This window comes from Eptesicus fuscus, chromosome 6, assembly GCF_027574615.1.
Source record: "Eptesicus fuscus isolate TK198812 chromosome 6, DD_ASM_mEF_20220401, whole genome shotgun sequence".
Taxonomy (NCBI): domain Eukaryota; kingdom Metazoa; phylum Chordata; class Mammalia; order Chiroptera; family Vespertilionidae; genus Eptesicus; species Eptesicus fuscus.
The window spans coordinates 92,176,896-92,192,548 of NC_072478.1; the positions used below are offsets into that span (position 1 = coordinate 92,176,896).

General features: G+C 43.2%; 1 protein-coding gene across 1 annotated transcript in view; it reads right to left on the bottom strand.

The window, feature by feature from the left end:
* Positions 1–2,298: 2,298 nt before the first annotated feature.
* Positions 2,299–15,653, bottom strand: part of TIMD4 (T cell immunoglobulin and mucin domain containing 4) — a 38,133-nt gene continuing 24,778 nt past the window's right edge. The window contains exons 5-8 of the mRNA XM_054717032.1: positions 7,345–7,427; positions 6,046–6,139; positions 4,631–4,670; positions 2,299–3,676 (exon numbers count right to left, since the gene is read on the bottom strand). Of these exons, the coding sequence (XP_054573007.1) occupies positions 3,592–3,676; positions 4,631–4,670; positions 6,046–6,139; positions 7,345–7,427 (302 nt within the window). The 3' untranslated portion in view covers positions 2,299–3,591. The remainder of the gene's footprint in view (positions 3,677–4,630; positions 4,671–6,045; positions 6,140–7,344; positions 7,428–15,653) is intronic.

The following is a 15,653-nucleotide window of genomic DNA, read 5'->3' on the forward strand; positions in this document are numbered from 1 at the left end:
CTAGACCCACATAAACTTGTATCTTAGGCCAAGAGTTATCCTGATTAATAGCAACATTACTTTCTGGAGCAAAGCTACCCTCCCTTAAGAAGTGGTTTACAAACATTGAGGCTTATTAGAATTACCTGAGGTGCTATAAAAGAATGCCTAATACCCAGGTCTCCCCATGCCAAATAAATCGGGACCTCAGAGGGGAGTCAAGCATGAGTAGTTTTCAACTTGCCCACATGACTCCAATGTGCAGCCAAGTTTGAAAAATCAATGCTTTACTTCCTAATCTGTAATGTGCATGTGAATCACAGAGAGACCTTGTTGAAATGCAGATTCTGAGGGTCCTAGGGTAGGGACTGATATGCATTTCTAACGAGTTCCTCCTTGATGATAATACTGCTGGTCTGAGCCCCACATTTTGAATAGCCAGGGTCTAGAATCTAGATGCAGCAATCTATTCTAATGATGGATCTAATGAATTAAACTCTACTTGAGTCCAACTGCAAAGCCACTCGCGCACACACAATGATCACTGCGATAGAGTCCAGAGCAGGGGCTGTGAATCAAAGAACCAGAGGGCTGCTGCTCTTGATCTAGTTTAGTCGTGGGCTCACATTGACCAACCATCCCGGCTGGCCGAGGACTGAGGGAGTCCCAGCATGTGAGAGGAACTTTGAGGTTTCAAACGAGGACAAGTGGTCACCCTAATTATGGTGGTGTTTTTTAAAAAGCAACAGAAGAGCCAAGCTTTGAACTTCCTCATTCTAATTCCTCTTTCTGGGAGTGGCCGTCCACCATGGGGTCAAGGATGTGCTGGCAAAGATGGTTCACAGAAGAGAAATGCTGAGTTGCATGTACCAACAGGAACCTACTGGATATGACCTTGGGAGGGTAAATAATCGGGCATAGCCAGGTGGACTTAGGAAACTCCAAGAACAAGTCTATCACCTGGCTGCAGAGCGAAGTCTAGGGTACTCTGGCACTGTTTCCTTGTCAACGGGGGAGAGGGGAGGGAGGTAACTTATTCCCCCTGTTTGGCCCTCAGTTTCACCAGCTAAACAAAATGAAAGATGTCTTTCCTGCTCCCCGGTCCCCCCACTCCATATGCAACATGGATAAGGCCCAGGATGGCAGAACACCACCTTTTCAGCTCAGAAAGTGAAACCACCTTGTTGTGTGAGCAGCCGGCTCCAGTCTCCCCAAGCGCCTTCCTAACCGCATTAGCATTCATCTCATTCCAGAACAGGTCCCCTCCTGGTCCTTTGAATCTCAGAGAGCTGAGAACCCACAGCATTCTTTTTTCTTTCTTTCTTTTTTAAGACTGTAACTTGTTTATAAATCTAAATGAAACTCTGTTTCAGACTCAGTGGCTTCCTCCTTCTGCTCTTGCCTCCACCTGGGGAGCCCACTTCTCAACTCTTTGTTTTCTTTAGAGAGACAGAGAGCCTCCCCAGCCACCCATTGCCGCGTTCCTGTTAACCTTTCATTAAGCCCGCTGACAGCTGGCCTCAGCTCTCAGTGAGTTAGTTCAACACATTCCCGTTTCAATGTGTCCCACCTGGCTTCATTAAGGCTCCTGCCAGGTTCTCCACTTGCCGATTCCTCTGCAAATGCAAATAAGATTCTGAGTAAATAATTTGCGGACCAGGGAAGATTGAACTATAAAGGGGTGGGGAATTGGAGAACTGTCAAAACCCTCAGGCTGCTCAGGATTTGAGTAAAGGAACATCTATTTGGGACCAAGCAGGTCAATGCCGCCCTCTGCAGGCATCATGTCTTTCCTTCGAGCCCCCAGTGTGTGGGGTCCTTGCTGCCTGCCAAGGCTCAGTTCTGTCCCTGGGGGCTGGACTTATGTGACCTCAGGCAAGTGCCTTCATCTATCTCTGCTTCTGTTTTCTCAGCTCCAAAAGCAAGAATGATATGCCTGGCCCATTGGGGCTGCTGGATCCGTGCGAGGAATCTACAGGCTGTACCAATGAAGAATTGAGACTGACTTTTTTTTTTCCTCTCTTAAAAGTAATGTCAAAAGAGTAGACATAGGAAAGGTGGCTTCCTTGGAAGACTGCTTATTGCATTATTTCTGCGATTGCCCTAAACATACCAGGCAGTATGTCAGGGAAATTCCTTCCAGGTCTGGTGACTTCCCACATTTCTGCCCCACCAGAGGCCTCCCTCATTCAGATACACATTCTTTCCATTCATTCATTCAACAGCCGTTTGCTTTCATCTCTCTCCCTGGGTCCTTCATGCCGCAGTTATGGAAGTTTTAAAATAAATCTATTCCTACTGAGGAGCACATTTCCACGAACTGTGTTTAATCTGGGTTGCCTTACAGTCAGATCATGCGTTGGCCCTGGTTGAATGTCCACGTCACTCACTGCATTTTGCTCTGATGGACTCTTGATCCCAAAATTAAATTCCCCAAGCAAGAATTAAGATGTGACACCATGGTCACCCCTAAAGACACTCAAATGTGAACAGAAAATAATAGAAAACCAAGGAGTTTTGGAGATGACATCAGTTGCTGCATTATTGATGAAGCATAGACCCAGGGCTGCTCACACCATCCCTGGAGTGGGGCACTCAATGCTGACAGTTGGGCACAAAAGGAGAGATGCAAATGCATCCGCAGCGAAGTCAACTACGGGAGGGGAGGGACCAGAAATCATGTCCCAGAAACAAGGTAATTTCCAGAGACATAGGGTCCGGTGTACCTGGAGCACTACTGAGGAGGCTAAAAGGGCTAATTCCAATGTAACCCTGATATTTGGGGCTAGTTATCTGAATCCAAGCCAGTAAGCTCAGTGTACATTCCTCATAACCTATGATTAAGTCACTACCTCTTTCCCAGATACTGGTCTTGCAGAACCAGTTAGAGAGGCCATTGGACTGTGGACAGTACACTGCCCAGAGGGAGGGCTCCTAACTCTGACACCAGGCCAGACCACCGGATATGGCCTGGAGACCCCCAACACCTGGGGGCCTTCTTGCAAGGCCCGAGAGAAAAGGACCGGAAGCATAATCCATGCTTGTGGGACAAAGATCACAGGGAGGGAGATATAAGGGAGGGTCCCATGCGTGTTCCTTCACTCAGATTTGGAAGGCTGTTCCCTGAGTCCGCTGACGTTATTAAACAGTGTCCCTCCAACTTCCTCAGAAGTGTCCTTGGTCTTCTTGGTCTTCTGCAACACTACCACGTAGAGGAGAGATTAGACGTGTTCTGTGTGAGCACCATGAGTTCAATGAGGACTGACAGGCAGATGCTATCTGGAGATAGACTTTGCTTTATAGATTTCTAAGTCTCAGAACTGCCCTGAGATTGCATGGGCTCCCCTGGGTGTGGCAGTGAGCTCATCATCACTGAAAGTATTCAAACATAGTGAGAAAGATCACTTAGCAGTGATGCTGGGAAGGAGATAAAGCACTGGGCAGAGAAGGTGTGGTCTCTCATGTGCCTTCCACTTGTGAAACTAAAGCAAGACTAGCTCAATGACACCAATGGAATAGATGGGGCTTTAAAAGCAAACAAACAGACATTCTAAGACTTGTGACAATTCACACATCCTACCCCTGTCCTCCATTCTAAAAAAATGTGGCACGTTATAGTGTGAAAAGACCGTCTTCATCTTCTCTCCCATGCTGTAGGTCATTGAGGACGTTTTTACTTTCTCCAGCGTTGTGTAGCCTACAGAGAGAAAAGAGGCTGTTAATGCAAACCCCCAAGACCAGGAATAAATGGATAAGTTACAACACAACTAACCGAGGCTGTCAGAGTTAAAAGGGCTCAGAGCCCATCCAGTCCAACTCTTTCATGTCACAGATGGCCAAACTGAGGCCTTATGGGATAAAGGGTTTTTGTCAATCTATTTTAATAGGGAAGTTAGAAGTTTCTATATTAGAAAATGTAGATCACAACCTAAAGGTATTTACTTACACACACAAAATCTACAACTGTGACCTTAGAAAGTCACCTTACTGAGCCTCAGTTTCCCTACTTCTTAGTATTTATTTGTTAACAGATATTGTGGTATTGATGCAATTATTAAGTGAAGACAAGGTTTTCATCACAGTTTATACCAAATCTTTTTATTCCTTTTCCAGAAAGTTGTAGAACAGGACAAATATTCAAAATCCCTTTTTAGAGACTCTTCAAACGATTAAACACAAACAAACAAACAAAAACACTTGCTCCCATGGGTCCCAGGGTGTACTAATAATTGGGCAGAAGAAGCCATATCCCAGGAATGATATTCAATGTGTTTTTCACTTTTCATACTGCCCATTCTCCTCTCCATGAACTCCGGTTTAACGATGTCCTTTTAAAGTGAGTTGCCCAGAGTTGAACAAAGAACTTCTACCACAGAATAGAGTGATATATCACCTTCTTTCTTTTGCATGGCATACTTCTATTAATGCAACCTGCCTTTGAAGTTGCATGTTGGACAATGTAACAGTGTTAACCAAGGCAGAGGAAAATGTGAGCTAAATTCCCACCTCTTTTTCACCTCTAATGTCACATCTCTCCAACCCTGTATTTAATCAGAACACAAGCATAAGTCATTAAACCACTGAGTAGTATCTAATCATTTGTAACACCTTGTTCTATCATTACAATGATCAGTCATGCAAGATGAATTACCTTGTGTGTTTCTGGAAGCAATTGATTTTCCTGACTTTCCCTGGAAAGACAAAGCCACAGTATAAGCAGAGTGCTGTGCTAGGACATTTGAAATGCTGGGGAAGCCCACTACTATCTTAGGAAAAGCAGACGTAGTCTAAAGGTGACAATTTGGGGACTGGAAAGCCATTTCTTTACCTGGATCAAATGACTGCTTTGTTAGGCCCTAGGCAGTGCCCATCAACTACAAAGTTATTCCAACGTTGTGGGCAATGGTGTTAAGCTGCTTCACACCTACGTCATTTGCTCACCCACAATGCAAGTACTCATTTGGGTTTTAAAACACTTCTTTATGAGGCTTACCCAGAATATCCAAAACTGTGACATGCCTCTGTAAATTTCCTTTGCCAGTGTTCACTATGGGGCAGGTTTCAAAATACACAAGTGTCCCTTGTGTTGCTCAAACAGGCTGAGATGAATACTAGTCTTATCTCCTCACTTGCTACCTTGAAACAGTTCCTGTTAATGACTAGAGAATTACCCCCCCCCCCCATTTTATAGCAGGACCAGGTGCCACATGCCTATCCTTTGCATGAAAACTATAAACCTATTTCATGACTCCTTTCTGTAGTATTGTAAAGCTTCTTTTTGTAGTGGGAGGTGGGGGCACGGTCATGGACCAGCTGGAGAATTTAAATAACAGCTATAGACCCTTCCCCTTTAAAAATGCAAATAAAAATGTACAAGCACTTTTGTACATGATTTCAAGGGACTCACTCGTCCCCTAGGTTGTATCTGTGGACCCCAGGTTAAGAAAGCTTGCTTAAAGGGAACAAATAAGAAGACCAGGGATCATTCGTGGCTTTCTTCCTGGGACAATCCTAGCCAGAGGGGGAGGCTGGGCCAGGGCTTCCTCCACCCAAGACACTAATAATAAGAGCACTTTCCACTTAAGGCACTCATGAGTGTGGGATGTGTTAGGCACTTCAAGAGTCTAGGGCTGCAGACTCCTCCCAGGCCCAGGCCCTGGTTGGGCTTGTGCAGGGAGGCAACTGATTGATGTGTTGCTCTCACATCCATGTTTCTCTCTGTCTTTCCTTCTCTCTTCCACTCTCCCTAAAATCAATGGGAAAATATCCTCGGGTGAGGATTAAAAAAACACAAAAAGAGTCTAGTCAGGATTGACACAGAGTAAGTGTCCAATAAGTGAAGGTGCTCTCTTATTTCCCCCAAAACAGAACTCTATTAGGAAGATGATACACGAAGCCTTTAGCATCCTCAGGAGAATGGTTTTACCCATCACCTCCTTGACCAGGATAGAGACAAGGACAGAAAGGGACTCTGGGAAATGGAGAAAAGGAGCAGGAAGCAGCATCGATCTGCTCCCACGTCCTCCTGGAGTCTCCATAGCTCTAAAGGGCTTCACCCATCCTTACCTCGAAGTAGAAGCGCTACAATTAATGCACACAGCACAAATCCCAGGGAGGGAGCAATGATCTTCGCAAGGAAGGAGCTGTCCACCCCGCTCAACTGTGAGACACAGGGAAGATGATTGGGCCACTTGTTTCTGAATATTCGCACTCACATGAGTTTCCCGTCCCAACCACACCCTCCAACGGCCAGAGCTTCACTGCATCTCACCACCTTTTGCCCCATGTGTCTCATGATCAAAACAAAGCCAGCCTTACAAATTAAAAAAATATATTTTTTAGCCCGGCTGGTATGCTCAGTGGTTGGGCATCAACCCATGCAACAGGAGGTCACCAGTTTGATACATGGTCAGGTAACATGTCTGGGTTGTGGATGTGAGTTTGATCCCCAGTAGGGGACGTCCAGGCGGCAGTCAATATATATTTCTATCTCTCCCTTTCCCTTCCTCTCTCTGAAATCAACACAAATATATTAAAACAAGTTTTTCTTTACTTTCTAAAAACCCAAAACATTGACCAGATATGGGCTGTGGGGCACAGGGATCTGAGGGTAAAAAAAAAAATTTTTAAAAAATGGTGCTGTGTGCTGTGTTCACTGTCAAATCACTAGGCTGGGCACTGCCTGAGTCCTTTGAGCTCTCCCAGACCCTGTGCAGTCCTTCTCATGGCTGACTCAGACTTCTAGAGGCAATAAGATCAAAGAGAAAAATGGAACTCAATGTCACATTTCCTATAGCAGTGATTCTCAAAGTGTAGCCAGGGAACCCATGAGATTAAAATGATGTTCATGAGACATTACTGGCCATTTTGACTGTCCTTCTCTTCTGAGCTGTACAGTGGAGATTCCCAGAGGTTACATGGGGTGTGATGGTATGGAGAAATGAGAATCTAAGCAGATATGAGAATCTCTCTGTCTTCTGTCGAGCCACATATTGAGATTTGTGAATGTAAAGCACTGCCACTTTCCTCACTTATATTTTTTCATTTGGGAAAAAAATGGTGGCAGGTGACAATTCTGCAGGGTGTCACTAATCCTGGGCCAATTGGAAGAAACACACAATGATTTCCCATGTATTTTTATTTTTTGTTTTTTGCTTTTCAAAGCATTTGTGCATATAGAAGTCATAATAGTTATGTTATTTCTGCTGAGAGTACAAGTCTACAAATTCCTTTGCTATTTCAGAACATTTGCGATGCATTTTGCAGCTTCTATATAGTTTCTCTCCCTAATCCATTCCTGCAAACCCCTGATGTAGATTTTAAAAACCTAAGTCACATACTTCAAATCTTCACAAAAATGTTTACCTGTTCTGTTTCAACTTCATTTTCTCCACGAATTGTCGTCTCAGGGGCTGGGTAGGAAAAAGGAGAGGAAATGTCTATTTTTCCTGTGCGACAATGAAATAATCATATTTTGAAATAGGCTTTCAAAGCTGAGCTGGAATTTCAGTTGATGTGTTTAATCTTTTAATATCATCTTTTATGGTACAATTTATTTATGAACATTTGATATGGCTTTATCTAAAGCTTACCTGCTACCCAACATTACCCCACAGGAACATCCCATTTTATAGATAGGTAGAATGAGGCATTAGGCCAGCAGGCTATCAGGTCTAAGTTTTCTGTAGGCCCCAACAATGGAAAGATTTATATCCAGGAAGAAAATGTATCACTCTATCAGTTAACACATATTTATTGACTATTTATTATAGGCCAAATACTTATGGTAGCTGTGCCATTGACCTTGTCAATGAATTTACAACTTAGTGCAGAAGACTGAATTTAAACAAATAATGTGAACAGTTGAAAAACAGTTATAATTATGCAAAATTCTGGGAAGAATTAATATAAGGTATCATAGGTCCATACCATGAGGATGGCTGACCTGTTTGGAGGGTTGAGAAAAGTGTCCTTGAGAATGTGAAGTTTTAGCTGAGATGTGGAGTCATTTATATATAACTGATCTTTGAGTTCAACAAGGAAAATATACTGAGAATCCTACTAAGTGCTAAGCACTGTTCAAGGCACTAAGAACGCTGAGATGAATATGCCATGGCCCTACTCTCACAAAACTTACAGTACATTAGGGAAGGTTATTTAAGCCTAACATTACAAGGGTGAGAATGATGGAGTATGGATAGGCGGCTGGAGAGGGTGGGTAGAGGGAGAGGCACAACGGCCAACATCGTAGTTCAGTGAGAGCTATTAGAATTAAGCTCCATTTGGACAGGGTCCCCCTCTGCCTGCTCAGCAAGGGAACCCCAACACTTTCTGACACATACTTGGTGCTCAATAAATGGTTTTGAATCTGAATCAAGGTTGAGCGGGAGATACTGCTCTGAGAGTCATCAGTATCTGGGGAGCCATTCAAATCCTCAGAGTGCATAAGAAATCCAAGGGCTGAATGTCCAGAGAGAGAAGAGCAGGTGTCCTGGGAAACGCTGTGCTTAACAGTTGGGCAGAGGAAATGAAGAAATGGGCAGAAGAGCAGTGTCATAGAAGGCAGGGCAGGAGAAAATGTCCAGAAAAGATGCAAAATCATCGTGCAGTACAATCTTCTGATAGGAACAGAATGTAATGCCACACAAGACAGACCTGAATGGAATAAATACCTAGGCTAATAATTACTCAAACTGAGCATCATTTCCCCCAAGCTTCTTCACACGCAAGGCAAAAGGAGAAATGTGATCGGTTTCATAAGGCTCGTAATTTGCTACAGGAGAGCTTATGGACAGAGAGAGTGACTTGCTGAACATCTCAGAGCACAGAACTCCAAGGGAGAACGCGGCATGTTTTATACTCTACAACTCGGTTATTGTTGTTTTACTCTCTGCTATTATCCCCTGGAGCTGGAAACTGCAGGTAAGAATTCAAAACTCCTACCCCTTTTCTGTCAGAATCCTGTTAGACTACAGTCATTTGTGATGGATAAGCCTGAAATGGAAACCATCACAGAGAAAAGCCAGCCTGGGTCAGTTTTGTCAGGGCTAATTTATATTTTAAATTGGAGTCATCTAATGGGGGAGGCATCTAGCAAACACATACACTGCGGAATGATAACGAAACAGCACTTTTTCTTTTCTTTTCTTTTTTCCTTCAAAAAACACCAAAAGCCCCAGTGGGAAGCAGTACAAGGGCCGCAGTGTTGTATACAAACTAGCAACAAGAAACGCAAATCAGTGATTTTTTTCTTCCTTGTGAAGAGTAGTGACACGGAGGGCTCCAGGATGTGGGTTAGACAAGTCAAGACCATTGATTTTCGTGTCTGTCGTCTGTGCTCTCCTGGCCCCACATTCTCAAGGCCCCGAACTCTGACACAAACACCGTCAGGAAAAGGCAGGAGCCTCCTAAAACTTGTAAGAAAAACAATTCTGTGAGAGGGGAATTGTAGTGGTTTGAATATTGTTCTCCCTGCCCCAGATCATGTCTCTAGAATCGCTCAGGTTGTGACCTTATTTAGAAATAGGGTCTTTGCAGCTGTAATTAGTTGAGGATCTTTGGATGAAGTCATCCTAGACTTAGGATAGGCCCTGAATCCATGGTTGGTGTCCTTATAAGAAGAGAAGAGGAGGCAGAGAGAGACACAGAGAAGGCCATGTGAGGATGGAGGCAGAGGTTGGAGTGATGCTGCCATAAACCAAAGAGTTCCAGGGGTCAGCAAAGGCTGGGAGAGGAGGGGAAAGGTCGGCCTCTTGAGCTTTCAGAGAGAGCAGGGCCCTGCTGACATCTGGATTTCAGGCTTCTTGCCTCCAGGACTGTGAGACAATAAGCTCCTTTTGTTTTAAGCCACCTGGTTTGTGGTACTTTGTTACTGCAGCCCTGGGAAACTAATATAGAATGAAAGGAAATTGACATACAAAAGATGAGAGGGATCTTCAACTGGGGGTAACCAGCCTAAGAAGGAGTCAGGAAATAGGTGCCGAGCACAGGTAAGAAGACTAAACCCTATTGAAGGGCCTAGAATTAAACTCAAAAGAATGTCATCTAATGTCATATTGTTACTAATAGTCCAATGAACATATAATCCTCAGGAGCAACCCTATGGGTAGACACTCTCATACTGCCCGTGAAAACACTGAGGCTCAGAGGATTGAGCAACTTGATCAAGATCACACAGGTTGCAGGTGGGGGAGCTGGGACTTGAGCCTGTATGATTGACATTAGCACCTGTGTTCTTGAGGACCTCATTATACAAGAGCTGAAGCACAATTGTACCAAGTACAAAGCATGGTATGCAGCAAGGATGCAAGAAGGAATGTCCAGTACAATGATTTGCATGGAATCTAGAAAAAGGATGATCCAGAACAGTGGTCTCCAAAGAGGGGTTGGTGCTTACCATGACGGTACAAGGCCATCCACTGGGTATGGGGAAAATGAGAGTGTCTATTTACATGTATTTAAATTCCATCCTTTCAACATTTATTTGGGAGGAGTATATTTCAAAACATATATATGAATACGGAGGTGTGTGTAAACAAATTATCAATAAATGTTTTTACTAATCAGAATACATTATTAATCTGGTCTAGAGAAGAATGAGGCATTTGTCTCTCAAACAGTTGGGAGACCATGGTAGGCAGAATAATGACACCTGAAGGTGTCCACTACCTAATCATCAGAATTTGTGAATATGTTTCCTTACATGGCAAAAGAGACTTTGCAATGTGATTAAGCCAAAGATCTTAAAATGGAAAGATTTATCCTGGACTAGCTACTGAGCCCAATGTATTCACCAAGACCCTTCTAAGAGGTAGGCAAAAATGTTAAAGTCAGGTACATGATGATGGAAGAAGAGGTCAGAGGGAGAGAGAGATTTGAAGATGCTACATTGCTGGCGTTAAAGATGGAAGAAGGGGCCTCAAGCCAAGGAGCATTAAACTCAAAACTAAAAAGAAATACTAACAGGATAAATGCATCTGACTTTAAGTGGAAGTGTTATAGGCAATTACATTTTTTCTTATTACTACTTTTGCATAATTTTGAAATATTTTCAAATCTAAAAGTCTTAACTGTAAAATATCCCATGTATCATGTGTTAATCACTGGAAACTCTCTAAGATGCCTGAGTCACGAGCTAACCCTTAGGGTGGGTGTCATTTCTCTGAAGCAGTACCGCAGTGACCTTCTAAGCGAAACTTTGAAGATAGGTGTTAGGAACCCATTAAGCCACAATCAAAGATGGTTTGGGTGGTCCCAAACCACCTCCCTAGTCCAAGAGTACTGACATGCAAAGATGTACAGGATGTAGATACATCTATCTATATATAGAAATGCCTAAGCCACCAGCCAACCGGCCAATCGTTTGTCAAACTGGTAGCTATGATGCGCACTGACCACCAGGGGACAGACGCTCAATGTAGGAGCTGCCCCTGGTGGTCAGTGCGCTCCCACAGGGGGAGCACTGCTCAGCCAGAAGCTGGGCTCATGGCTGGTGAGTGCAGTGGCAGTGGTGGGAGCCTCTCCTGCTTCCGCTGCAGGCGGGAGGTAAGGAGCGAGAGGTCCTGGACTGTGAGAGCCCAGGACTGCGAGAGGGATGTCTGACTCTGGGGGGAGTGGGTCCTGGACTGCAGGAAGGCACAGGCCAGGCTGAGGGACTCCCCCTCCAGTGCACGATTTTCGTGCACCAGGCCTCTACTATTATATATGCATAATCCATAATGGCCTTTGTGGTTAAAATTTGTTGAACAAAATTGTTGAATGAATTTTAAAGCAAGTTTAAAACAATATAAAAATTTCATAAAACACTTGAAAATGTTGTAAAGAATAATGATAAATGTTACCATGTTAGAGGAAGAATGATCTTAAGCAAATATATCTCAAAATGCTACAGGAATTAATCTCTTTATCTTGGTCACTTGGGGTAGGGTAGGGGTGGAATGGGAGGGTGGGCAATGTTTGGAATACAAGGAACTTTCACTTTATAGTGTTTTAATTTTTTACATGAGCATGTGTTGATTTTATAGCATGAAAAATAAAGTTTAAATGTAAAACTATAGCATAAAAGCACCATTTTATCTTCAAAGGACTTACAATCTAGTAGGTAGGCAATGATCAATCAGTGAATGTTCTGGAAGAGCCCTATTAGAACTGACTGACCTCTGCCCTTTCTAAGGAATCTGTCCTGTATCTGGGTGGTATAGCTCAAGAGTTGGCACACTATGGCAGAAGGCCAAATCCTGAGAGCTAAGAATCATTTTTATAAAGTTTGAATTATTGAGGAAGAATCAAAAGAATAATGACGGGGAACACATGGAAATCACAGGCAATTAAAATTTCAGTGTCTAACAATAACATTTAATTGAAGCACAGTGACACCCATTTGTTTATGTGTGTGCCTGGCTGCTTTTGCACTAAAAAGGCAGAACTGAGGCGTTGCAACAGAGACAGTATGGCTTGCAAGCCTAAAATATGTACTATTTGGCCCTTCACAAAAGAAATTTTCTGACTCCTGGTATAGTTAGTCTACTACTGCAAAAACAACACTCTTGGAGTTAGGGAATTAAATGTGTTTCATCTGAGCACAATTTTACTCTTAAAACTTTCAGACTTTCAGACCCCAGGGTGATGACAGACTTACCCTTCAAGATGGTTACGCCTAAGATTATAGATGAGAATTCACTCTCTCACTCACTCAAATAAAAGTATGTGCTATTCCCTGGCTGGTATGGTTCAGTTGGCTGAGTGTCATCTCATGACCAAAAGGTCACAGGTTTGATTCCTGGTCCGGGTACATGCTGGGTTTCAGGCTCAATCCCCAGTAGGGGGTATATAGGAGGCAGCAGATCAACATTTCTTTCTTCTCTCTCTCTCTCTCTCTCTCTCTCTCTCTCTCTCTCTCTCTCTCTCTCTCTCTCCCCCCACTCCCTTTCTCTCTTTCTCTCAAATCAATAAAAACACATTTTTTTTAAAAAATTGGCAATGTTATTGAAATATGTGTATAGTATTTTTTAAAAAAAAACTATGTGTTATGTGCAGTTCTGGAAAGGCATTGCATTTTTACAAATTCTTTCAAAAATCCATTTTGAACATCACCCTTGTTTCCATCCCATTAGCAAAAATTTGCTTCAAAATTACTAGAAACTCCCTCTCATAATCAATTTGAGCACTCCTGCATGCCTAGGATAGGGATAACCATAACCACTTCATGTAAATTACCTCATTGAATACTTACCAAGCCCATTTACAGATGTGTAAACTGAGGCTGAAAAAGTTTAGCTCATTTGCCCAAAGTAACACAAACCATTAAAGGAACCCAACTCTGAGTGACTCAAAAAAATCATGATTGCAACCACTCTGAGAGAAAAGAAAAAGAGCGTATTAAAATCCTATTTGAAAACACAAACTCTATAACCAGTGGGCTTCATGCCAGCAATCAATTGGAAATAAAAGCTCTCTATCTCCTCAGTGGAAACATTCTAACTCATATTACCCATTTTGACTCATCATTAAATTCATAGACACTGGGACTCATCTGTCTCTATTTTAGAACAAATTTAGTTCTAAAATGAGTCCATTCAATGATACAATCTTAACATAATCCTAGAGTTTGACAAGGAACAACTTCCAGCCTTCAGAGAAGGGGCTTTTCCTTGGTAGGTACACTGGCTTCTGCTGCCCCCTTCTGGTGGTATGGTCTTTAAAATCCAAAGTATAACGAAAGGATCCCAAAATCACAAACTGAATAGTATTGGAGTTGAAGGAATTTGAAATTACTCTAATTCCTTTCTTTAACCAGTAGAAAAACGAACATGTAGAGAGTTTCACTCGTGCCAGGTTACACAGTGGTGAGTTACAAAGGGAGTGACTAGAACCCATATTTTCTGACCTTGCATAGCAGCATTAAGGTAGATCTGGAATTTCAAAATGCCGGTGTGGCTCAGTGGTTGTGTGTCTACCTATGAGCCAGGAAATCATGGTTCAATTCCCAGCCTGGATTGTGGACTCAATCCCCAGTGGGGGGTGTTCTGAATGCAGCCAATCACTGATTCTCTCTTATCATTGATGTTTCCATCTCTTTCTCCCTCTCCTTTCCTCTCTGGAATCAATAAAAATATATATATTTTGTTAAAAAAGAAGAAAGTATAAAAACACATTTATTGAATTCACATACTTCCTTTTAATTTTGGGGACCCCCATGTGTTTTTAACATGTAGCATGATGAAGAAGAGCACTCTACAATTAATGAATCAACAGCATTACATACGTGAGTCAGATGTTCTTAGCTCCAAGGGCAAAATAGGGTGGGGTTCATTTGTAAATGTTTAAAGGGACCAGAGAACAAAGTGTGTTGGCACCAATGTGGTTCATAAAGAGGAAGGAACGATGAGATGACTTCACAGTCTGCGAAGATGCGGTAACCAAGGAGAACCAGAGACTCAAGAACACCATTATTTGAGTCACCCCAGTTCTGAACTAGGCCTCCACCTTCCACTTCCTCCGAGGTGCCCCAACAACAAATATGTCATCATCCTTATGAGAGCCCAAAGTCATCACCCCAGGCTACTGCTCTTAGCTGCCGATATCTGAGGGTCCTAGTGAAGCAAAGACAAGACCTCACCCTAATCCTTCCCCACTGGGCTCCACTTTGAAGGGCAATGTCCAACACTACCCTGCCCACACCAACTGATCAATAAATCTTGATGGAGGGAGGTGGCAAGATGTACAATTTACCAAGAAGCTTCAAAATCATTGATAATGACAACAGCAATAATAAATGGATACCCTATACCAAGCACTTTCTACATGTCCAGCAAAGCGCATCCTGTGATTGATCTCAGAAAATGCTTTATAGTCGGCATCATTACTGTCCTCATTTCACAGTGGGAACCCTGCTGCAGAGGGTCACATAGCTGGGAGGGGCGTGAGCAAAACTCGGAGCCAGGATTATCTACCTGAGAGCCCAGGCTCTTGTCCTCTGGCCTCTGTGGCCTTTGGAAAACGTGTCAAGAGCTCATATACACCTGCTGTGGAAGAATGGACCCCTAGTCCTCCACTGCCTAGGTGGGTGCTGTTTCTGGAAAAGAGAGCCTACTCATAATTATTGTTGATGATGACAATGATGAGTACAATGTAAGCAGCTAAAAGTACACAAGGCTCTGGCATTTATTATCACATTTGAACTTCAGAACAAATGCTAGGTTGCAAGTAAACTTAGGCTGGATTAAGTCAATGTGGGCAGAATTCTGGAAAAAGAAACTGAAACTCAGAGAGGTCCCCTATCTTGCCCAATGCTGCCTACCTAGTTATGATAGTAAATGGTGGAGCAATGACATCTGAGTCCAAATTCCATGCCTGTCCCCCTCAGCCAGGCTGCTGAGCATCACAGGGTCCGAGAGTACGTTAGTGGCAGGTAGAACCAGAGGGTGTTGGCACCTTTATTCACTGACTTGTTCACAGTGGGGAGAACAGAGACCTGGTTACAGAACTCGCTGAGGTTTACCCTTTTATCCTACATCTGTGAAACCAGAGATCTCTGCAGTGCCTGGCTGGGCCCAGAGGGATGGTTTGGTCTATGGACTGAGTGGCCCAGCTCACTTAGAGCCGGCTCTGTGTTCTATTTCAATGTGGCTGGCATCTTCTTTTTCACACTCTGCCTCACCACAGACACGGAAACG